At 48.8% G+C, this 23,550-nt stretch overlaps 1 protein-coding gene and 1 long non-coding RNA gene across 6 annotated transcripts in view; both read right to left on the reverse strand.

Annotated features, from left to right (window-relative positions):
- Positions 1–424: 424 nt before the first annotated feature.
- On the reverse strand, positions 425–12,048 carry LOC136308106 (uncharacterized). Its single transcript, XR_010726047.1, has 4 exons — positions 11,435–12,048; positions 10,627–10,689; positions 6,500–6,651; positions 425–2,969 (listed from the first exon to the last, which is right to left on the reverse strand). It is a non-coding gene; the product is annotated as an uncharacterized lncRNA (long non-coding RNA).
- Positions 12,049–17,468: 5,420 nt separating this feature from the next.
- Positions 17,469–23,550, reverse strand: part of IRF2 (interferon regulatory factor 2) — an 80,684-nt gene continuing 74,602 nt past the window's right edge. For all 5 annotated transcript variants that reach the window (XM_066236387.1, XM_066236382.1, XM_066236386.1 and 2 more), the window contains exons 8-9: positions 19,636–19,682; positions 17,469–18,396 (exon numbers count right to left, since the gene is read on the reverse strand). In XM_066236387.1, the coding sequence (XP_066092484.1) occupies positions 18,088–18,396; positions 19,636–19,682 (356 nt within the window). In that variant the 3' untranslated portion in view covers positions 17,469–18,087. The remainder of the gene's footprint in view (positions 18,397–19,635; positions 19,683–23,550) is intronic.

Genomic DNA, 23,550 nt, shown 5'->3' on the forward strand with positions numbered 1-23,550 from the left:
AAACCTGAAACTGGCCCCTGTAAGCAGAGGGCAGGGAGAGACCAAAGAAAACCTCCAAGTATTTCAGATTGGTAGGTGGCGGGTTTCCTGGTCAAAGAAGCTTACCTAAGAGGCCATCCTGGGTGAGGAGTTCTCCACCCCCAACTGCCAGGGTCCTTAAAGTTTATGCAGAGGCTTTAACTGAGGTCAGTCTCAGAGAGCGGAGGCCTTGACTGGTGTCAGCCACGTACCCAGTCCAGATGGTCTCATCGCCACATTATTGTCCCAAGGCTGTGCCCTTGGGCAGCTTCTGGCTCGGGGAAAGCGAGCGGAGTGCACGTTCCAAACACAGAGGAAGCAGGGAGGCCTCCCACTGCCCAGCTCCAGCTCACAGGGCCAAGCAGGGGTCACGTCTTCTTGACGACCTTCCCTAGCACTTGTTAAACATCATAATGTGGTCTTGGCCATGCTGTGAGGAATTCGTGAAAATCCAAGCCTATGCGATCAGTGGGCAAAGAGCACAGAAGAGGGTGGCATCTCCTCCCGCAGGCTAATAGTGGGAGCCGTCTCTAAAGGAGGCCAGGGCGCCCAGTGGAGATGTGATCCTTAGGACGGTCAACTGCAGTGTGACCAGAAGGTCAAGGTGGAAGGAAGGCCCTGAGAGAACTGCTCCTGAATTCCGGTCGGATGAAACCTTGGGAAACAGTCATAAACAGCAAGCAAACAACTGTGAAGGCAGCCAATACCTCACGGTAATCCAGTGAGGGGCCGTGTCATCAGGATACAGAGCAGATGGGATGCATGGACGTCGCCGCTCAGAGTGCAGAATGGCAGCTCAGCTTTGGGAAACAGTGTCACAGTTTTTCACAATTAACTCAAATACACGCAGTCCTAGTCAGCCCCGACTGCCAGAACAACACAGCATAGGTTCAAAGCGGATACTTGTTTTCTCTCAGTTCTGGAGGCCGGCAGTCCAAGATCAGGGTACCAGCAGGGTTGGTTTCTGTGAGCACTCATTCTGGTCTTGCAGGTCACCACCTCTGGCTTTGCCCTCACAGGGCAGAGAGAGGGCCAGAGAGAGATCTCAGCGTCTCTTCTTATTACAACACCATTTCTATGATGAGGTCCCACCCTCATGACCCCACATAACTCTAATTACCTCCCAAAGGCCTCATCTGCAAATACCATCATTTTATTAGGAGTTAAAGCTTCACCGTATCAAGTTTGGCGGAGGGTGGGGGAATCCACAGATTCCGTCTACAACATTCTAATCTCGGCCCCTCCACAATCCATGTCTTTTTACATGTAAATACATTCATTCAATCCCAACAACCCCTCAAACTCTTAAGTAGCTTATACAGCATTACCTATAAAGTCCAAAGACTCATCTAAATGTCATCTAAGTCATGTACGGGTGAGACCAGAGGTACAATTTATCCTGAGGTCAACTTCCTCTCCACACATGGCCCTATGAAACCAGACAAGTGATGTGCCTCCACACAGTGGCGGGGCAGGCACAGGGTAGACTAGACGTTCCTATTCCAAAACAGAGAATAGGAAAGAACGGAGGAATGGCGTGTCCTGACCATGTCCCAAACCTGGCAAGGTGAGCTTCACTAGCTCCAAAGTCTAGAGAATCATCCTCCTGGGTTCAGTGCTCGGCCCTCCAGGCACACTGGGGTGGCAGTGTCACCTCTGTGGCTCTAGGTGTGGGGTCCTGCCCCCACGGCTTTGGTGGGAAACCGTCCAGCCTGTTGCATCACCGACGGGTCGTTTTTCCCTCTTCCTGAGGAACAGCGCACATGGACAGCTACATGGCTCTATCGTCCCATCCTGTAAGACCCAAGAAGTCCGGCGGCCTTCCTTCCTTGTTCCCGGTCTCCACGCCTCCGCCTGCGACCAGGCACTGTTTCCGCTCGTCTAACCCCATCAGCTCGTTATCAAACAATAGCCCGGCCCTGTCACTGGAGTGCTCTTCAGAACATGCTTTCTCATTTTCAGCAGAATGGACAGGCTGAGCATTTTCCAAATTGTCAGCTTCTGGTTGCTTTTTGCTTAACAATTCCTTCCTCACTTCATCTCTTTCCTTTCACGTTTTACAATAAAGTTAGGAAGAATGAAGCCACACCTTCGACACTCTGCTTAGAAGTCTCAGCGAAATGCCCAGTTTCATTGCCCACGAGTTCTACCTTCCACAGAACCTCGAATACAGTTCAGCCAAGGTCTTGGTCACTGTATAGCAAGGATCACCTTTTCCAAAGACATGCCCCTCATTCCTGCCTGAGACCTCATCACAATTGCCCCTACTGTCCATATTTCTAGAATGCACCTCAGAATTCTTCCAGTCTCCAACCATTACTCTGTTCCAAAGCGGCTTCTAGATTTGTCGGTCTATGTTACCGTAGAACCCCACTTCTTTTTTTATTTTTTATTTTTATTTATTTATTTTTTTACAGAGACAGAGACAGAGAGAGTCAGAGGGATAGACAGGGACAGACAGACAGGAATGGAGAGATGAGAAGCATCAATCGTTAGTTTTTTGTTGCGTGTTGTGACTTCTTAGTTGTTCATTGATTGCTTTCTCATATGTGCCTTGACTGTGGGCCTTCAGCAGACTGAGTAACCCCTTGCTGGAGCCAGCGACCCTGGGTCCAAGCTGGTGAGCTTTTGCTCAAGCCAGATGAGCCCGCACTCAAGCTGGTGACCTCGGGGCCTCGAACCTGGGTTCTTTCCACGTCCCAGTCCAATGCTCTAACCACTGCGCCACCGCCTGGTCAGCCAGAACCCCACTTCTTGATACCAAAGTCTGCTTACTCAGCTCAGATTACCATACAAAATACCTTAGATTGGGTGGCTTTAACAACAAAAGTTTATTTCTCACAGTTCTGGAGGCTGGAAGTCCAAGATCAGGGTCTCAGCGGGCGGGTTTCTGGTGAGAACACCTCTTCCTGGCTTGTAGACAGCCACCTCCTCTCGGTCCTCAGTCCAGTCTGCAAACATACACGCACCATAAACCCAGCAGTCTCCTCCCCTCAATACTTACCCAAAGGAACTTGACATAAAACAAGAACACCAATGCTTAAAATTTTTTTCCACCATCCCCTAAAACTGAGAACAACCCCAATGTCTTTTGAAGAGGACCAGAATAGGTCATCCCAAAGTATGCCACTTTGGTATAAGAATTATTTGGAGCTGAGGGCAGTTGAAACACAGCAGATGAAGACAGGAACCTTCTCAGAGCTCCCCTTCTCGGACTAAGAGCAGAAACTTCTGAGAAAGGAGCGAGGCCATAAATTCTCCCTCTTCAGGGAGTTTACGGCATGAGGAAGATGGAGAGTTGGCACCTGGAGGGGCCTGCACAAACAGACTGTACTAAATAAGACTTATCTTCATTTGTTTCCCAAAATACTTACCTTCCCATAATTTACCAGTCCTAGAGGCTCAAAACCCTTTTCTCTTGTCTTATCACTTCTCCGCAAATTTATGGCCCTTTTGCTAAAATGGTAGATAAGCTTCTAGGTCTGATGGTCCTTTTCAGGGTTTTAATATCTGTGAGGGCCCCCTCACCCCTATGCATATGAAGTCAACCTTTTTTTTTTTTAATTAATGTTAATCTTTTTTTATCTTTTTTTTTTTTTGTATTTTTCTGAAGCTGGAAATGGGGAGAGACAGTCAGACAGACTCCCGCATGCACCCGACCGGGATCCACCCGGCACGCCCACCAGGGGCGATGCTCTGCCCCTCCGGGGCATCGCTCTGCCACGACCAGAGCCACTCTAGCACCTGGGGCAGAGGCCAAGGAGCCATCCCCAGCGCCCGGGCCATCTTTGCTCCAATGGAGCCTTGGCTGCGGGAGGGGAAGAGAGAGACAGAGAGGAAGGGGGGGTGGAGAAGCAAATGGGCGCTTCTCCTATGTGCCCTGGCTGGGAATCGAACCCGGGTCCTCCGCACGCCAGGCCGACACTCTACCGCTGAACCAACCGGCCAGGGCCAATGTTAATCTGTCTTTTATCAGTTCAGTTTCCAGGGCTTCAGCTACTGAATCCAGGAGGACAGAGAAAAAAAGGGTTTTTTCCCTCCCCTGCACTTTCAACAGTTAAATGGATGAACACACTGGGACCCCTCCATAGGGGGGAATACCGCTCCACAACAGAGAAGAACCGACACATGGATGAATGACATGGTTGGATATCAGATACACCACGTGAAGAAAAAAAAAGCCAGACACAAAAGGCTGTGTGCATTGTATAATACCATTCATATGACATCCTGGAGCAGGCAAAACTTCAAAACTTGTAAGAACACAAAGCTGATAAGCTGCCGCCAAAGTCTGGGAGTTGGGGGTAGGGATGGCCACAGCGGCAGGAGGGAAGTTTCTGGAATGCAGAAAATATTTTACATCCCAGTTGTGGTGATGGCTCCGTGGCTGGGCATTTGTCAAAATGGAATTGAACACATTTAAAAGATTAATTTAACTACAGGTAAGTGATGGCTCAGTCATTGATTTTTAAATGAGGACAAAAGAAGAAAATGACAGAGAATGAATGCCAGGCCATTAAAAACCATGTTGAAAGCCTATTCCCATCTGCTGGAACTACGCTCACATTGCATGGACCACAGTTTGTAAGGGAGGGCTTGAAATAACAGATTAAGCCTCCAGACATCACACTGGGATCCCTCGTTTATTTATTCATCCCACAAACATTTAGTGAACACCTACCATGGCGTTGTTCTAGATCAGGGGTCCTCAAACTACGGCCCGCGGGCCGCATGCGGCCCCCTGAGTCCATTTATCCGGCCCCCACCGCACTTCCGGAAGGGGCACCTCTTTCATTGGTGGTCAGTGAAAGGAGCATAGTTCCTATCGAAATACTGGTCAGTTTGTTGATTTAAATTTACTTGTTCTTTATTTTAAATATTGTATTTGTTCCCGTTTTGTTTTTTTACTTTAAAATAAGATATGTGCAATGTGCATAGGGATTTGTTCATAGTTTTTTTTTAATGTCCGGCCTTCCAACAGTCTGAGGGACAGTGAACTGGCCCCCTGTGTAAAAAGTTTGGGGACCCCTGTTCTAGATGCTAGAGCGTGTAATGGCAAATTAAAAACGAGAGGCTGGCCTGAGCAGGCAGTGGTACAGTGGATAGAGCATTGGACTGGGATGCGGAGGATCCAGGTTCGAAACCCCGAGGTCGCCAGCTTGAGCATGGGCTCATCTGGCTTGAGCGCAGGTTCATCAGCTTGAGTGTGGGGTCACCAGCTTGAGCATGGGATCATAGACATGACCCCATGGTCACTGGCTTGAGCCCAAAGGTCGCTGGCTTGAAGCCCAAGGTTGCTGTCTTGAGCAAGGGGTCACTCACTCTGCTGGAGCCCCCTAGTCAAGGCACATATGAGAAAGCAATCAATGAACAACTAAGGTGCCGCAACGAAGAATTGATGCTTCTTACCTCTCTCCCTTTCTGTCTGTCTGTCCCTATCTGTCCCTCTCTCTGTCTCTGTCACAAAACAACAACAACAACAAAAAAATGAGAGGCGTAATTCTGCCTGTTGAAAATAAGGGAAGAGACTTTCCCCTTCTACTCATTCTTTCAGAAGTTCTTTCTCTCTGTCCTCCTCAAATGTGGGGATTTATTTTTAATGGCTAACTAAGGCTTCAGACAGTCTCAAATCTCAAGAATGTTTCTCAGGAACCCAAGAGCTATCTCTGTGAAACGTGATCATCAAAGAAGAGAATGCTCTATCTCCTGGTCACTTGACTCAGATTGCAAAATTCTAGCTTATTTCAGAATCAGAGACTAAACACTCTTCCAAGTCAGCCTGGTCTCCTGCATTATCCGCAGCCTGAAGGGGGCGTGCTGCTTTTCGATCATGTTTAAGAACGTGGCCTCTTTGGCATACTTACGATCCATAATGGCATTTGAAGGCGTCATGGAGAATCCTAGGGGTCTGTTGGCATTTCCTCTTTGGTTAAACTTATAATTTCGCTTTTCCTTTTTTTAACAAAGATAAACATTAAGCAGCTTCTATTGAAAGTCACTAGAAACTTCTGATAAATCTTGGAGCCCGAATAAGGTTTTTTTGGTATGTATGAGTGTTCTTATGGTGCATGAAGCAGCCACACCAATTTCCCCCAGCTTTAACATTTTTATCGTTTCCTCCGCGTGATGAGGCCATTTGCCAAGCGGCCAGGCCGCTTGAGCTCACGTGGTTCAACACGGTAAAGCAGTGTGATCTTTGCGAAGACATTTCCAGTGACCTTTAGGGACACAGATGTAAGTTAACAGGGTGTGGTGCCACCTGTGCTGATAACGAGACAGAAGAGGCTGAGAGGGCGAAGAGAGACTTCTCTGCTAGCGACGTTTGTGCGGCCAGAGGCGGTGCCAGCCGTGTTGGCACCTCTCTCCTCCGCCCAGTTGCTGGTGTTACAGATCCTGATTTCATAAATGTTAACACACGGGAAAAAAAAAGAAAGTGAATCATCAATCGGAGGAAATCTGGCAGTTTTCAGAAATCACAGACCTTGAGAACCCGACTTAGTCAGCAGAACGGGGGCAGGTCCACCAGTTAGAAAGTTGCGTCCGTCTCTGCCCTCCCTGCCAGCCCGACTCCCTCCGCCAGCAGCAACTCTGGAGGTAACAGAGCTCAAGTCCCAGCCTGGAGGGAAAACCAACCTGAAAAGGAACAAGATGACCATGGTTATGCTTAAATTTCCTGCCTGAACGACCATTGGGTTCATTTCTTCTAGATTAGACGTCATTTCCTGAAGGCTCCTAAGCCTATGTATGTATGCTCAGGGCAAGGACATCAAGGTCCCTTTTCTAGGGCCTTGGACCTCATTTAAATTAGTATGAACACAAAGCCATTGCGAAACACGTGTGTGGTTATTATCCTTGTTTTGGGTCTTTTTTGTTTCTTTCTTTTTAATAAAGTGATAAAGCAAACCACCTTTTCATCGTGGGTGCGAGTTCTCACACAGCAAAGCTCCTCCCATCCTGTTTTGTCTTGCTAGTTTTCTGACAAGATTCCCAGCTTTATCAGAAAGCATAAGACCTCTGGGGCCTGGAAACAGGGGACATGCACCTACACAGGAAGGCAGAGCCAAGCCAGGCCAAGATGCACGTGTCTGCGAGGAATTTGTGCGACGCCCTGGAAGAAAAAGTCCCCTCGTGGGGGCTCGGTGCCCGGCTCAGTCAGAGCCTGCCCCAGGGCGAAGTGGATGAGCCCAGTGTGTGTCTCTGCAGCCACTGCTCCAAGCCGGTACACACAGACCCACGGAGCCCGCCGGCCGGAGGATCAGTGAACAGGAACCCAGCCTCCTGCCCCGCACCTTCCTTCTTCACTCCTGGGCTGGACGGAGAGGGCAGCATCTCTGCTGGGGCAGCTACAAACCTTTCCCTCTCGTTTCTGACCATGGACTCCTCCGCTTTGCCCCACCTCCTTCATCACGCAAGCTTTCAGCTATATCTCACTAATTTGGGTTGATTTATGGGAGGAAAAGGCCTCATTTTTTGTTCCCGACCGTCTCTGCATGGCACTCTGGGAGGACTGGCCTGGCAGGATGTGGGTGGAGCATCCTGCCAGAGCCAGGGGCCCGGCACTGGGCCACTGCAATTGCAAACAGAAAGAATTCATTTAGAAGAACAGAGCTCTGATCTAAGTAAAAAGTCGTCGCTGCTCCCCACCCCCACCCCCACCCCCGCCCCCGCCGACCCCTCCCCCACCCCGCTAGGTTTATGTAAACGCGTCTTCTGCAGCTGCTTACATTAACTAGCATAATCTTCTTAACATAACAACTAGCTTTTGGGACGCTGATACTTTTTTTTAGCAGCAGATTTTGTCCACAGGTTTTCTTGTGGTCAATGATATCACCATCATTCTTTTGCTGGATAATAAATGTCTACAAACATTTTGTGCAAATTACATCTTCACCATCCACTTCCTTGAGAACCAAAAAGATAGCAATACATTTTTTCATTAAGCATGCACTTAAAAAAAAACCAACCAACCACCACATTGTTAAAATAAATCGTGGTGGGTTTAGGCCGCAGGATACGAGACAACCGCAGCCGCAAGAGCACGCAGGGCGCTTGGGACACGCTCTGCTCTACGGCAGACGTGAAGGCTCTGACTTCGGCCTTCTGCACATAGTTCACGTTCAGCCCGCTAACCTCTCTTCTCCCACATTTCCTGCTGGCCTGGTCACATGGCAGTATGATGGCATTGCTTCTGTCCCAGGCCAGGGCACAAGAGACTTGCAGGAATTGGCTATTCCTGGGCACGTGTGTCTGAAAACGCATTTTACTGTAAGCATCCCACACGCTGTCCTTAAACAGGAGGTGATTGTTATGCTGTGTCTGGAAAGGGTCAGGGATGCAGGTGAAAGTGAGAACTGTTTTCACAGCACGGCACATGCGCCTCATACTGTGACCATGAGACCACGGTGTAAATACAATAAGACCAGAGATTTACCAAACTCATTTAGGTTAATGTGACCATTAACGTGAATAGATGACCAATTTTTCAAAATGATCCATGTTCATTATAATTGAAGAGAAGACATGAGGGTAAAGTATTGAACAGACACATGCATATGTTCTACCTTATTTATTAAATTCTTTAAAACACGTATCTCTATCTTCTTTCCATTGGACTTGCCCCACTGAGTGTGGTGGTCAAGTTCCCGGTTACAAATGTGTTTCTATCTGCTTCTATTTTCATCTCACGTAATTTCTGCTGTATATTGGTGGTTACTGTATTATTTGGTACATAAATGTCTATGATTTATCTTCATTGTGAATTGTCGTTCCCAGCCTGATACAGTACACATTTTGATTCATTAACAGCTCTTTGGCCTGAACTCACTTTGCTTAATATAAGAATCATGCCTGACCAGGCGGTGGCGCAGTGGATAGAGCATCAGACTGGGATGCGGAGGACCCAGGTTCGAGACCCCAAGGTTGCCAGCTTGAGCAAGGGCTCATTTGGTTTGAGCAGAGCTCACCAGCTTGGACCTAAGGTCGCTGGCTCAAGCAAGGGGTTACTTGGTCTGCTGAAGGCCCACGGTCAAGGCACATATGAGAAAGCAATCAATGAACAACTAAGGTATCGCAACGAAAAACTAATGATTGATGCTTCTCATCTCTCTCCGTTCCTGTCTGTCTGTCCGTATCTATCCCTCTCTCTGACTCTCTCTCTGTCTCTGTAAATTAAAAAAAAAAAAAAAGAACTACTGCCTGCCTTCTTATTGTTTTTATTTTTCTAGTATATCTTTGCCCATTTCTTTGTTTTTGGTCTCTTGTGTCTGAGGTGTGTCTATGAAATATAACATAGGGTTAGGTTTTGCCTGGTGAGCCAATTTGAGAATGAGCTCATCTGTCACTATAACAAAGAAGAGAATAAACCAGTAAAGTATGACTCATATGTTTAGTCTCAAGACTGTCACATTACTTTATGTTCTAATTATTGTTATATTTAATGTATTACTTTATTTGGCATGTTGTTTTTGCTGTTCATTTTTTTCATGCCTTTTGTCATTTCAGAATGTTTATATGTTTGTTCCAGTGGTTGTCTCTGTACTCATTTCATTTAGAGCGTCCTTAATCTCCCTTTTTTTCTTACTAAACCTTTACTGTCTTATCTGTTCATTTCCATTCTTCTTCACCTGTCATCTATGCAGTGGTCACCATCACTGTTCTACCCTCTTGCTCCTCTCCCTTGCCTTCTCTGTTTTGGTTGTGTGATTTTTTACTTCCTCAGAACACATAGCATATAGACACTATACTTCAATCTATATCCTCACCCTTGTCTAAGCCTTAGCTATATGATTAACATGTAATTGTATTACTATATATTATATTTATAAACTGCATTTATATATTACATATAAATGTATTTCATATTTATCTATAAGTATATAACATAATTTTATATAATTATATAACACATGATATATAAATAATATAACACTCAATATAATGTAATAATATATTAGAGAAGTGTTACATCATAAAACACACTTCTGCTGCCAGTCTTTTTGCTGAAGTTTTCCACTCACCACTTGGTTAGACAAAGTGCATCCCCTGGAAGAGTCCACAGTATATGTGTCCATTAGCCCCTGAGCTGCTGCCTGTGGAAACCATTTTCTTTAACCTTGATACTTGAAGGACAGCTTGGCTGGAGAGAAAAATCCTTGCCTTCCATTCTTGCTCTTAAGCCTCTTCAGAATGCTGCCTCGTTGTTGCCTGGCTTTCTAACTTGCCCATGACAACTCTGGTGCTCATTTAATATTCTTACTCTTGCAAGCCCTGTAGTGCATTATTACATCGTGGTCCCAAATAGATAGGTCTGTGCCCAAATCCCTGGAACATGTGCATGTCCCCTTATTTGTAAAAAGGGACTTTACAGATATAATTAAGACTATTGACATTAGATCATCATGGATTATCCAGATGGTCCATAAATTCAATGACAAGTGTTCATTTAAGAGAAAGACACAGAGGGGTAGATTTGAGACAGATCGTGAAATAATTACAAGGACACCGAGGAGGAACCCACGTGAAGACAGAGGCAGAGACTGGAGTTATGTTGTCACCACAGAAGGAACACCTGATGTTACCAGAAACTAAAGAGACAAGGAAGGATTCTACCTTGGTGCCTTCGGAGGAGGAGGCCCTGCTGACATCTTGGTTTTGGACTTCTGGCCTCCAGAGCTGTAAAAAATTATTATGATTTGTTTTAAGCTATCAAGTGTGTAGTAAACTGTTAACAGCAGACCTAGGAAATTAATATAGGCCCTGAAGATTGTGTGTGTCTGTCTGTCTTTAAAACCTCACGATTTATAAGAAAAATGTCTCAATATTGTTTTTTTATAGATAAAATTTCCTAGCTATACAGTTGGTTTTATCAATATGTAGATTTGCATTTTCTCTATATTTCTGGAGAGTTTTCTGGAGAACTGAACCCAAGTTTATCTGCTGTCAAAAACCCAATCTCAGCCCTGGCCGGTTGGCTCAGCGGTAGAGCGTCGGCCTGGCGTGCAGGGGACCCGGGTTCGATTCCCGGCCAGGGCACATAGGAGAAGCGCCCATTTGCTTCTCCACCCCCACCCCCTCCTTCCTCTCTGTCTCTCTCTTCCCCTCCCACAGCCAAGGCTCCATTGAGCAAAGATGGCCCGGGCGCTGGGGATGGCTCCTTGGCCACTGCCCCAGGCACTAGAGTGGCTCTGGTCGCCGCAGAGCGACGCCCCAGAGGGGCAGAGCATCGCCCCCTGGTGGGCAGAGCGTCGCCCCTGGTGGGCGTGCCGGATGGTTCCCGGTCGGGCGCATGCGAGAGTCTGTCTGACTGTCTCTCCCCGTTTCCAGCTTCAGAAAAATACAAAACAAAACAAAACAAAACACCAATCTCTTTCAGGTACAGTGGAGGCTATAGGAAGAATGTTCCGTTCTCTATCGTTACCTTGGATGCTTTACTTCCTCTGGGTGCTCCTGGGGAAGCGTGGTTTCCTCAAGGCTCAGCATGTCGTGACTAGGCGCTCTGTACCCATTCCAATCTCCTTCGAGGTGCCTTCCTCTACTGCAGAGACAGGAAGTCTGCCAGCGTCGCTCCTAGGCTTTCTAGCAGCTGGGCTTCTAACTAGTTACACGCACTGGCATGAGATCGGAAGTCAGACCCAAAACAAAAGCCACGTTCCCACTGATTGGGCCACTGGCGATCGTGATTGTGGAGACTTTGGGAACTTCTAAAGCTGTGTGCGAATGTCTGGCCACTGATTTAATGGGTGTCGAGAGATAGTTAGGGTGGGGGAGACAAGGACGTCCTATCTCAGATTTCAGCCCAAGCAGCGTGTTCTCATGGTCAGTACTTCAGTGACAGCCTCCTGATGTCCGACCCTCACGGTGGGGGCGAGGTGGAAGCAGCCTCATCACGTGGGCTCAACGTTGCAAACACTGGTGTCTCTGTCTTCAGTGCCTCCGCTTAAAATAGCTCGTGTGGTATCTGTTTCCTGCAGCTGAACCCTGCTGATACATGCAGTGTTCCTCCTCCCCACTAACCACTGGCTGCTGCATCTGCTGCCCTGTCATTGGTTCACGACGCTCTAAAATGAAGGCTCTGTCCGTCACTCGTCACTCCCTACCTCCCTGACCCGGCTTTATTTGTCTCCATACTACTGGTTGTCACTCAAAGAATACTTATTGGTTGAATGCCCGCCCCTGCTAGAATCTAAGCTCCATTAGAACAAGGACTGTGTTTTCTTCACTTCTGAACAGCTCTCTCCAACACTCAGAACAGTGCTGGTCAACAGAAGGAACTCAATAGGTAGAGTTGAATGAACAAGCCTACTTTTCTTAACAGAACCCCGACTAATAAATTAACATGTCAGTAACAGACTCATCGATACTACACAGCCATGCTTTCTCCGGAAGATTTCCACCAGGTGTAGACAATCCTGAAAGACACAGAACAATGTGCGTTCCCTGAACTTCAGCATGGAATGTAGGGTGACCAGCTCCCTCCGGTTTGCCTGAGACTTTCCCAGGTTGGGTGCTCAAGTCCCATGTCCCAGGAACCAACCCTTTCAGGCCTGAGCAAAGCGAGGCGATTGCTTCCCCTGTTTAAATCCATGAGGTGTTCAAGAAAGGCATTTGGAATTCTGTTCCCTTAAATCAACCTTGCAAATAAAAGTTTGCGAACACGATGCTATTAAGCCAGCCTGGGGTTTCCTTCCGGTATCACAGCTGGGTTGGCAAATGATTCCCAAAGCCATTATGTAAAGCGTGCGCCACGGCTTTGGGCTGCATTTTATACATGTTTACTAAAACTTCTGTTTGCCATTACTCTAAACACATTAGGGCTCAGCCTGTAAAAATCTCTTCTGTATCACAGCAAACACACTACCTGAGCTTCTCAGAGAAAACGCCGCAGCATTTATATACTAGATTTTGCGTGGAAGGCTGGAGAAGTCTAAGTTTATAAGCTTGTTGGAAGACGGAAGACTGAACTCTGTAGAGAATACTTATCCATGGTAATTCTAGGAATACGTCAAGGCTTAGCCACTGCTAACCGTAAGGAACTCACCCCCTCTAGCTGCTAACATTATCCTGAAACGTCAGACAGTGTGTTCGAGTACAATTTATGGATTCAAAATGCCCATGTCTAAGAACTGGCGCATCAGAGAGAATTTGGAGGCTGTGAGTCTTCTTGGATCCTTGACTCAAGTTTCTGGCAGATGGGAGGGACATCCTGTGGTACAGTATTGGTTTTCCCTGATGACTCACGCGGATGAATGTTTGGTTGTTTCGATTTTAAACTGTTCTTCTCAACCAAAACTGAAACTTAAGAGACGCTATCACCCTGGAATTTTTTTGCACCTGCAAAAACAGTCGTGTTACTAAAATCAACTGTTTTTGCTGCACGGGCCATTGCACATGACAGTGTTGTTTCTCCAGCCATGTGTGTAAGCAGCCGTTGCACAATCCAGCACAATCTAGTCCAGAGAGCTCACGGTCTCTGTCTGTACATGTTTGAAGCAGATACGGAGAAACTGACCAGCCCTCTGAAGGGCCGTGCGCTTTGTTAGAGGAACAGGTCAAAGCACTTTGGAAAAATGCTCTCAGGCTGTGTGAGCTCTGAAATGCCCTGCGTCTTGATCCTTCCCCAGCATGACTCAAGTTCTTGGACAGACTTAACATTTTTGCTAAAACCCGCTATTAAGCCTGGCCACTTCCTTCCTCCCAGGCACTATTTTCAGTAGCAGAGACAGGAGCCCCTGCACCTGTTGCCACCAAAACCTCATCTGCCCGCAGAGCAATGCCCACGCTGAGGCATGGGATGGTCTCAGTGTCCAGAGGGCTAGGCGGGGTACAGAGGCCAGAGAGCCTCCAGAGGGAACATCTCATGGACCATCTTCCTGCATCTCCTGACCAGACTATGTGCACAACCTGGGGCTCTCCTCTCCAGGTCTGTGGCTGGCTGTGTTCTTTTTTTTTTTTTAATTTTTAAAATTCATTTTAGAGAGGCCAAGGGGAGAGAGCAAGAGAGAGACAGACAGAGAGAGAGAGAAGAGCTGGCTGTGTTCTTAAGGGGTGCAGCCAAGAGTCCCAACCCCCTTCTTTTGACATTGATGTGATGATCCCAGGGGAGAAGGAGACCCGGGGCGACTGCCTACTATGAAGCCTACCCGAGTCCACACCTGGGAAGTAAATGTGGGTGAGACACAGCCCTGAGCACTTACAGTGCTGGGGACTGCGACACCCTGGGGGAAGGGTCTACGGAGCCGAGGGACAGAGAGAGAGCTGGCTCCCCCACTAGCTCTGAGGATCCTGGCCCTGGGTACGCCACAGGGTGGAATTTCAGGATGAGGTGGCTGAACACCACCAGGAGAAAACCAGTTCCTGCCTCCATTCTTTCCAAACCCAGTCTGGTCTGAGACTCTGGAGAGCTGTCACGGAATGCCAGGGACCCGTCTTGGCTACTTGCTTACAAGCCTCTTCCCAACATGCCTTTTGTCTTTCTTCTGTAGAAATTTGGCAGAATGGCCGGGATTCTTATTTTTCACCTTTTATCTGGTTCTGTTTGTCCATTGCTAGAATAACAGGGGGCTTTTTCAAACCTAATGAATGCAACATTCAAAGAATGGCCTCAAGCAAATGGAATGTCTAAGGTTTCATCCTTCTGGCTTAGACTAGGAGGCCTCTTGGGGCTTAACGTCTTTTTCATTCATTTGCAAAATACTTCCAAAATCACAAGTTTGAAAACTCAGGAGATCTGAAGCCAAATCACTGATCTTCCTCTTCCTAACATGTTCATCTCAGTAGCAGTTAACCGATCTCTAATACACCTTAGATTGGGGGGGGGAGGGGGATTCTATTTTGGGGTTTTGATTTCCAATGGATTTGTGTTGTGTGCTTCTTATCCACGTCTATTTCTTCTTCTCTATAAATACATTTAAATAGAATAAACACCTCCTTTGGCACAGACTTCACCAAAACATGGAAAATACGCTCTTGCTGAACATGGATTTATTTATAGAGACTTGAAAATGGTGTTCAGGAGGGACGTGCTGGGTTCTCTCAACATTAGGACGAGGCGGAAGTCCCTGTCACTGGGGTCACAGTTCCCAGCTGTACAATCTCCTCGTTATCAGGGAGGGGCCTGGGTGCTGGCGGTAGAGAACGGAGACTGGTGTCCCCAAGGCCACCGTTGCACGGCCCTCCCTACTGAAGCGCACACACCACCAATCCCCTCAGGGAAGCGTATCAGCCCGCACAGATGCCAGCCCCAGGAAGCACGTGTCCCCAGTCCTTCCTCTAACCGACAGCTAGTCCGGGACACGGGTCCCTGGGACGTCCCACCAGCCTTCCTTCCTCCTGTCCGCCCTCGGCATTGCACTGGGTACCTAGCTTGTTTGCCTACAGACGGGCATGTGGCCCTTAGGAACGACACAGCCTTCCTCAGCAACTGTTTAAACAGGATTCTGTTTCTCGTGGCCTCATGGGCCAGCCAGGGATGTACTTCCACGTGCTTTTTCCAAATTTTGCGTTTTCTTTCACCTGACAAGGTTCCTTCCATCCGGGAGTCTGGTGACAGCCACGGACCGACATAGGAGCCAGTGGGATGGAGGTGGGGACCAGCGGAGCTGCTGAAAAGGGCGGGATGTGAGCTGGGAACTCCTTCTGTGCTTGGTAGACGGAAGGGGGACAAGCCAGATGGGCCCCCCTGGACCCTTAGATCGCCAGGCCCTGGGACTCAGGGCTACCTTCTGTTATTGCTTCTTTAAAATCTGTTGTAAAACAGGGTGACTAAAGAAAGTGACTGAGCTGTAAGTCACGACGAACTAGGGGAAGAGGAGGGCTTCACTGAGGCAGCCAGGAGCACATCTTGTCTGCTCCCAATGCTCCCCTTCTCTAAGAAAGCGAGGTGTCCCCGGGAGACGGAGGCAAACCTAGGCCCCCAAGTGCTCCTCACAGCCGGGCCACCATCTGTGCACGGCATTGCGACACCAGCACATCCACCGGGATAAGGCTGCAGTTAATTTTTGTTCAGGGCTGGATAATTTTATGACCACTCATTATATCTGCAGCCACACACAGAGAGAGGCATAAAAATAGCCCTTTGTCCTTTTGCTGCAGGAAGCTTTTTCAAAGATTAACTGAGCAGTCTCCTCCACAACCCCCCAGAGGGGGTAGGTAGGTAGGTGGGTAGGTCTCCGTACCCCGATTTCGCAGATAGCGCGGGTGCCCGCGCTCAGTGCAGTGGCTTCCCCAAGGTCAGGGGCACACCCTGAAATACTGAATGGGTGGCAGAGTCCGGGGTCCTTGCATTCACATTTCCCACTCGAAAAGACAGGCCCTAAGTTCTGAGACCTCTGTCTAAGGCCCCAGGTCCTAGGAAGAAGAAGGACGTGGAGTGGAAATAAACATTTCCTGTTCTTGAAGATGTCCTGTCCGTGGGCCCGGTATGGGACATAAGTACAGGTTTTCAGCCATATGGAGAGGCTTCTGCACGAGAACAGGAAAAGCACAGAGGTGGGTGGCCTATGCTCCCAGCAGAGGATAGGGGTGAAGTGGTAAAAAGGGACCCCCCCACCCCGTCATCACACCAGACTTGGGCTAACCTCATGCCCTTGACTCTGATGACCTACGTGACCTTGAGTAAAGGCGTTTTCATGTTAAGTCTGTTTCCTCCCTGTGGATGCGGATTAGTCCCTGCTCTGTAGACAGCCCTGGACGGCGGAGGGTGACCCCGGAGGACACCCGCACAGCGCCGGGCCCAGGGCGAGCCTCGGCAGAGGCAGCCACTGCTGTCCTCACAGTGGGCACGTCTGCGGTTTCTCGCGGTGCAAAGGAGAGCAATGTCTGGTCCCCAAGAAGAAACGATACTGTCAGACCTGTCCCCGACACAGTAGATACAGACAAAGCCAGGTGGGATGCCCATTAAAAATTTAACTATATATCATATTCATTTATTATCAATCCACAGGATAATTTGATTGCTACATGAGCTCATAAAAGCTTTTTCACCTTTACAAAATTAAAAAAAAAAAAATGTGCCACAAGGATGTAATAACAACTGCTGATAAACAAGAAAAGGAATCTTAAAATTATAAATTTGCTGTAGAAAAGATAAAAAACAATTATATTTTCTTTAGAATTTTACCTTGAATAAAATATTCCCCTGTATAAAAAATAAAAAAGCTTGCTCTGGTTAGAATTAGAGTATTTTTTTCTTTTTGTCTTCAAATCTGGGAATTTGCATAAGGTCTCCATGATAAGTTTTCCTTGTACCGCGTGGCATTCAAGCATAGCAGATTAGAAAGATTTTTCTTTCTTTTCTTTTCTTTTTTTTAAAAGCAGTCTTAAAACGGGATATGTGTGAGGAAGTTGGGGTTTCCTCCTCCTCCTCCCTCCTCCTCCTCCTCCCTCCTCCCTCCTCCCTCCTCCTCCTCCTCCTCCTCCTCCCCCCTCCTCCTCCTCTTCCTCCTCCTCCTCCTCCTCCTCCTCCTCCTCCTCCTCCTCCTCCTCCTCGGGCAGGTGGAACACAGCCTTTGCTGGGAGGAGAAGGAGGAAAGGAACAGGGAAGGCTGGGCTGAGAGGTGTGATAAGGGCGGGGGAGGGGGACTGAATGTGCTAGAAGTAGGACAAGGTCACAAAGTCAATTTGTAAGTGCTTTACGATAAGGTGCAGAAGCCGACGGCGACGTCGCTAGTACTGCCCTATGTACATATTCACAAGAATAAAAAATTCCAGCTAGTTCACATTTTCTCCTCCGTTCCGAGGCGTCCACGCCACCGTGCTGGCCTTGACCGCGGGCAACGCAGCGCCTCGCCGCCTGTGTGGGTGTTGGTCCTGTGACGTCCTTGAACTTGAGGGAGCAGCCCTGGGAGACCCAGCAGGCTCTAGAGAAACACGTCTACCAACGGGCTGGAGTCCTGAGTTAAAAAGAAGCTCCGGAACTGGAGTTGGACACAGCAATCAATGTTCTATTGTCAAGGCTTTTTTTTCCCTTAGATTTGTCTAAAACAGGTATCAGAGAGAAAAATAAAATACAAACAAACAACAAAACAAAAAAGCCAAGATATCCCAACAACCACCAGGGGAAATCAAAGGCTTTTAACAGCTCTTGACACGGGCCTGGGCGATGTCCGACGTCTTCTTGATGACGCTGGCCCGGGTCTCCCGGTCCGGCCGGCTGCTGCTGGGCGCCGGTGCCACAGAGGACGTGAGGGGGTGGTCTGGGTAAGGGGGCCAGGAGCTGCTGAAAGGCAGAGGGTAGCTCTCTTCTTTGATGGTGACCTGGAGGTCCGGCTTGCTGGACGTCACGAAGGTCGCCATGCTGGGCAACAGGTAGGTGCTCCGTGTCCCCATGTTGCTGAGGTACTGCTTGCCTTCAATGTTCCTCTTCCGCCAGTGTGGCCGTCCCTTTCAAAGAAAACAATGAACATGTGGATTTGCTTGGCCTTCTACGGAATGGCTGTTTTAGAACACGTCCCTCCGCTTCCCACGTGTTGGTGTTTAACTGAATCTCTTAAAAGAGTCGCAGAAGGAACAGCAGCTTAGCAACTCGGGTGAAACCCATGCCCAGCTGGCTACGCACGGCCCCAGCCATGGTTTTCTCTTCCCTTTTCATCAGTCCCGATGGGCCCCCGGTCCCAGAAACACAGCCAAGACAGCTCTGGGAAGGCAGGAGAACAAGGCAGCCACTTGGTTTCTGGTTCCCCTCTGCTCTAGCTGCACCGCCCAGTCATCGGGCAGGTGGCAGGGGCCCTGATGGCTGCGTTGCCATGCTGACTTGGTTCCTCTCGATGGCCCAACCCGGAACTGAGAAACCCAGCACTGGGCAGCGAATGCCCCTCGACAAAGGGCTAACTAGCCTTGGGGGTCGCGTCACTCAGAGAAGGAGCTGGAATTCTGACCTTAAAGAAACAGGGTCGGAATGTACGGGACAATCTCACCTCATACTGTCTTTTCTGAATTCCTGGACAAGACTTGAAATTATTGAGCACACTGGGAAACCACCAATTCAAACCACCACCAGCCAGTCTCTCCCTCCCTCCCTCCAACACAGACACAAAGCAGGCTTTAGCAGGAAGGCTTCCCATCACCATTACAGCAGTTTCCTGCCATTGTGCCAGCCCAGCCTAGAGCAGGGGAATGAGAGGCCAGGCCTCTGACTCAGAGTCAAGACTGAACACACACCTGGCCCCTGGGCAGGGATGGGGGGACTCCAGGTGCACCTGGAGATCCTTTTGCTTAGTGCTTTCTGACATTTACTTCTGGCTGTTAGCTTTTGGTCACTTGGACAGATTATTTCTGCATGTGAATGAGGCTGTTTGGGGCGGTAAGAATATCGGTGTTTCCTGGCCTGGATGTCAGTTTCCTTTTCCTGCTGTCACAGCCTCTCTTTCTAATGGTTTAATGTCCCGCCCCCTTTCCTCCTGGTCAGTTCCCGAAGCTTAATTGTATAATTCAGAATCCAAAAGTGCGGTAAATTTTATGTTTCATATACTTTACCCCGCCCCACACATACACACACAAAATCCAAAAGTAAAACGCATGCCCAAAAGAAAAGAAACTTAACGAGCAGCTAGGAAAACCGAGCGCCGGTGGGGAACGCGGTCTGCGGCCGCAGCGCGGGCGCACAAGCGCGCGCAGGCTCACCTCAGTGCTCTCTTCATCGCTGGGCACACTGTCCGTGGTTTCGCTTTCTGTTCAGAGAGAAAAAACAGGCCATCATTCCTGCCGCATGAACTGCTCTGTGGCTCGGGCAGTGTTTAACAAAATGTATCAGCATTTTTTTTCCAAAAGAGAAACGGGTAACTTAACACCCAACATCTCCGTCCCCCTGGTAAGGTCGAACACTTGCACTCGGGAGACGCCCTAGTGAATGGGTCTCTCTGATCTGGCCCTTCCAGGAAAGAGGGCTTGGTCGCTGTGGTGGCCGTCTGCTTACTGCTCCCCTCGCCCTCTGCTGGCTCCTGCCTCCTCGCGGGCCTGGCCTTCACCCCTGCTCTGCCCACAGTGCCCACTGGTCTCCTCTTCTGTCCGTGCCCATTAGTTCTTCAGGTCCCCACTCAGAGCCTTCCTACATCACCCCCGCTGGACTCAGATCCCTACCGCTGCACACCCCTTGAGTGGTTACGTCTCAATTTGTAAGCTGTATCTGGCTCCCAGGTCACGGTGGGTGAGCGGATTCTAGGGTGGCCGCCTGATCTTCATCCTGGGGTTACCTTTCCTGGTTGATTCCCTCCTGGGAGTGTGGATGGGACCTGTGTGGATGGGACCTTCTTGCCTTACACCTACCGAGCACAGCGAAGGTGACGGGACGTGTGCAATGACACCACGTGAGGCTGAAGCCTATTTTGAGGACTCTTTCCATTGCTGGATTCAAGGGAGCAAGTGGCCATGTTATGAAGGCTCTTGTGACAACAAATAAAGGTCTGCTTCCAGCTCACAGGCAGCAAGAACCCAAGGCCCTCAGTGTGACAACCCGCAAGGAGCTCTCTTTACCGTGTCCCCAACTGTATGTGCTGAAATGTAGACACCTCCGCCCGCCCGCCCGCTGTGACCCTCGGCTGGGACAGCAGCCCTGGGCTGCCCCTGGCCGCAGGTCTGGGCAGGTAGCGCCCTGAGCCACGCAGCAGGCCGCCTCCCGTCACTGAGCTGCAGCATCCGTCCTCGTCTGCAGTCAGGAGGACACCTCCTTCCAAGGAGGGTTACGTGACAGGTGAGAGGTGTGGGGCAGGGCCCGGCAGGTGGCCTGCGTCAGCAGAGGTCACTGCACCTTTGAACAGAGCTTGGCCAGCCACGGGCTTGTACAGGCTAGCTAGGCTCACAGCGACCCTGTCACGAGCTAGTGGTTACAAAATCGCCCACACGTAGGTTATGAGATGTTTTTTTAAGTAAATAACATTTACTTTGTCAGTAAAAAAAATTTTATTTACAAACTGAGCCACAGGTCTATTCCCTAAACAAGGGAGGTGAGCTTGCTGACCAGGCTGGTCCTACCCTGCAGTCTTCTGGCCCGTGTCTTGGCTCCTGCGCTCCAGTGACTTCTCCCGGGCATGCGTGATTGCTGACGGGGACCATGAGCAACTACAGGGCGGCCTCTCCTCTCCCCAGACTGAGCAGACATCCCCAGAGCTTCCCCGACTGGGAGGGCCAGTCCCTGGGCTATAATGGCCCTCCCTAGCTGTCACTCCCGCGGCTCCAGCCTCGGACGGAATTTCAAAACCCCTGCTTGGCTTGTCTGTGCTCTGAAGCCAAGGTTTCTCTTCCTTCACTGGGTCTAGGCCCCTCCTAGATACAAGCAGAGGACAACAGGCATGCTTAGGGGGTGGAAAATATGGATAAATGAGCAGTTATCACCAAGGTCCTGGGATTCCACCCCAGCCCAAGTCACAGTGGCTGGAGGGATTTGGAAGGCGGACCCTGGGTGAGCCCGTGCACTGACCACGAACATGATCAGAATGTTACCCGCCTAAAGCATCCAGTTTCCAACGTCAGAGAAACAGCCGGAGACAAGAAAAGACCCGTTTTGAACTCATGTTTTTGGCTGACACAAATGTTCACTGAGAGTATCGTTTCTAAATTAACATCGATGGTTCTGGAGTAGCTATGAAGACTCTCCATATTAGCAAACTGAGATTTCTAACGTCACAGTTGAAAAGAATGGCTCCAAGTGCCTTCAGTCTAAGAGCAGGAGACGCTTGAAGCCCAGCCCAGGGACCCAAGGCCCTTCTCTCTAGAGTAACAGTGGCTCTCACAGCTACCCCAAAACAATGTGCTTTGTTGGGAGGACTCATGCCTGTTTTTCTGGCTGTAGGTCACCATTATTGTCACTTTTAAGATCCATTCTTGTCCCACAAATGAGCTCATCGCAGCGGCTACTGCTGCTTCCAGATCAACGTTACTGCCTGTTGGTCAAATAAGTTTGTAAATATGATATATATGTTTGCTCGCTTATTATATACATAGTTTGCATTGGGTGAGGGAGACAGGCTGTAAGCAGGCAGGGTCATTATAGCCTACCTAAGGCTTAGTTTTAAGACTAAGCCTTTCCTACCCTTTTAAACTAAAATCTTTTCAAAACTAAGCTTTTCCCCACACCCTTGACTGTTGCATGATGTGGGGTGGTGCACTCTCATGAAGAATCCCATTATGCCTCAGATAAGTGACTTTGTATCAGAGACTTCCTTGTTTGTATACTGGATTAAAGGTTTTGATTTCTACACTATAAAATGGGGCAGAGGAGTCCATGCTGGAGGAGAACAGAGAAAGGCCATGTGGAGGAAAGGAGAAGCAGCCAAGATGGTGGAGTGCTGAAGGAGAAGCCAGTTAGTGCAGAGAGAAGGAGATGGGGACAGAGGTGAATAAGGCTGATGAGGTAGAACCCTTGGATTCTAGGAAACTCAGATAAGTCAATGGCTTTGGGAGCCCTGAATGGAAAGGGAAGCGTTTTCCCACTGTGTGTATTACTCACCCGCCAGGTGCAAGCTACAATTAAAGCTAATGGCCCACCAGTTCTTGACTCTGTTGTTTCATTACTGTCTGTCCAAATCAAATTTGAACCTTCACAGGCCAGGCGGCTGTGATGGTGGCCGTGGCTACTGGCTTTACAGTACCGAAATACCCACGTGGGTTACTTCATTTTCCCTTTGGGTTACTTTGGATTTTTTATTTTATTTTTTTATTCTGAGTACAACAGAATAAAAAAAAAATTGGGAGCTGCTTCCCCAGCATGGCCTGAATAAGTTCTGAGAGTCCTAACAGGGACATTAGTAATTCACTTCCTCTCTCTGGCCTCAGTTTCCCTGAAAGCACTGGGCTGAGAGGGAAGGGGGAAGTGTGAGTCAGATGATCTCAAGCTCCTCTTCTGGAGCTGCAGTTCCAATTCCAGAGTGAAGCTCATCTTGGGGTCCCACTCCACTTCAGCCCAGTATTACTGTCCAACCCTCAGAGAAACATCGGGGGGAGGGGTGGGGGCGGGACAATAACTTTTACAGTAAAGTCTGTCCGCACTCTGACATCCTGGTATGTTTTCTGGAAGGCTCTTGTTCAACAAATTTTATTAAGGTTGACAAGGGTTTCTTCCCCTCAATTATCCGCTTGATTCCTTTCACTAGAAGGCTGGATTAAAAGGTTCCAATCAGAGCCGTCTTCATCTCAAAGAGACTTTTATCTCTGCCCCACCCAATGGAACGCAATGGCTTCCATGAGGACCTGAATGAAATCTTTAGTGCTGGCTGTTGGTCAGGAGGGGAGCCCCAATCTCTGGGCTACCACCGGTGACTCCTCTGGGCCGTGCCCCCCCCCCAAGCTGGTCTCCCTCCTCCCATCCAGCCTGCTCCAAAATGCTCTGGCGCTGTTGGGCAAATGAGTTTGTGAAATTTGTATTTTTTGAGTTTGCTCACTTTCAGTGTATGATCTGTGACATTGCAAATTACAAATTACCTTCCTGTTTGGGAAGGACCATTGTCTTGCTAATGTTTGCCGGAGGAGAGGTTTTGGAGCCAGAAAAGTTTAGAAAAAGAAGAAAACATAGGGAGAAGCCATGTTGGCAGAGAAGGGAGAAGG

This window comes from Saccopteryx bilineata, chromosome 6, assembly GCF_036850765.1.
Source record: "Saccopteryx bilineata isolate mSacBil1 chromosome 6, mSacBil1_pri_phased_curated, whole genome shotgun sequence".
Classification (NCBI taxonomy): Eukaryota; Metazoa; Chordata; class Mammalia; order Chiroptera; family Emballonuridae; genus Saccopteryx; species Saccopteryx bilineata.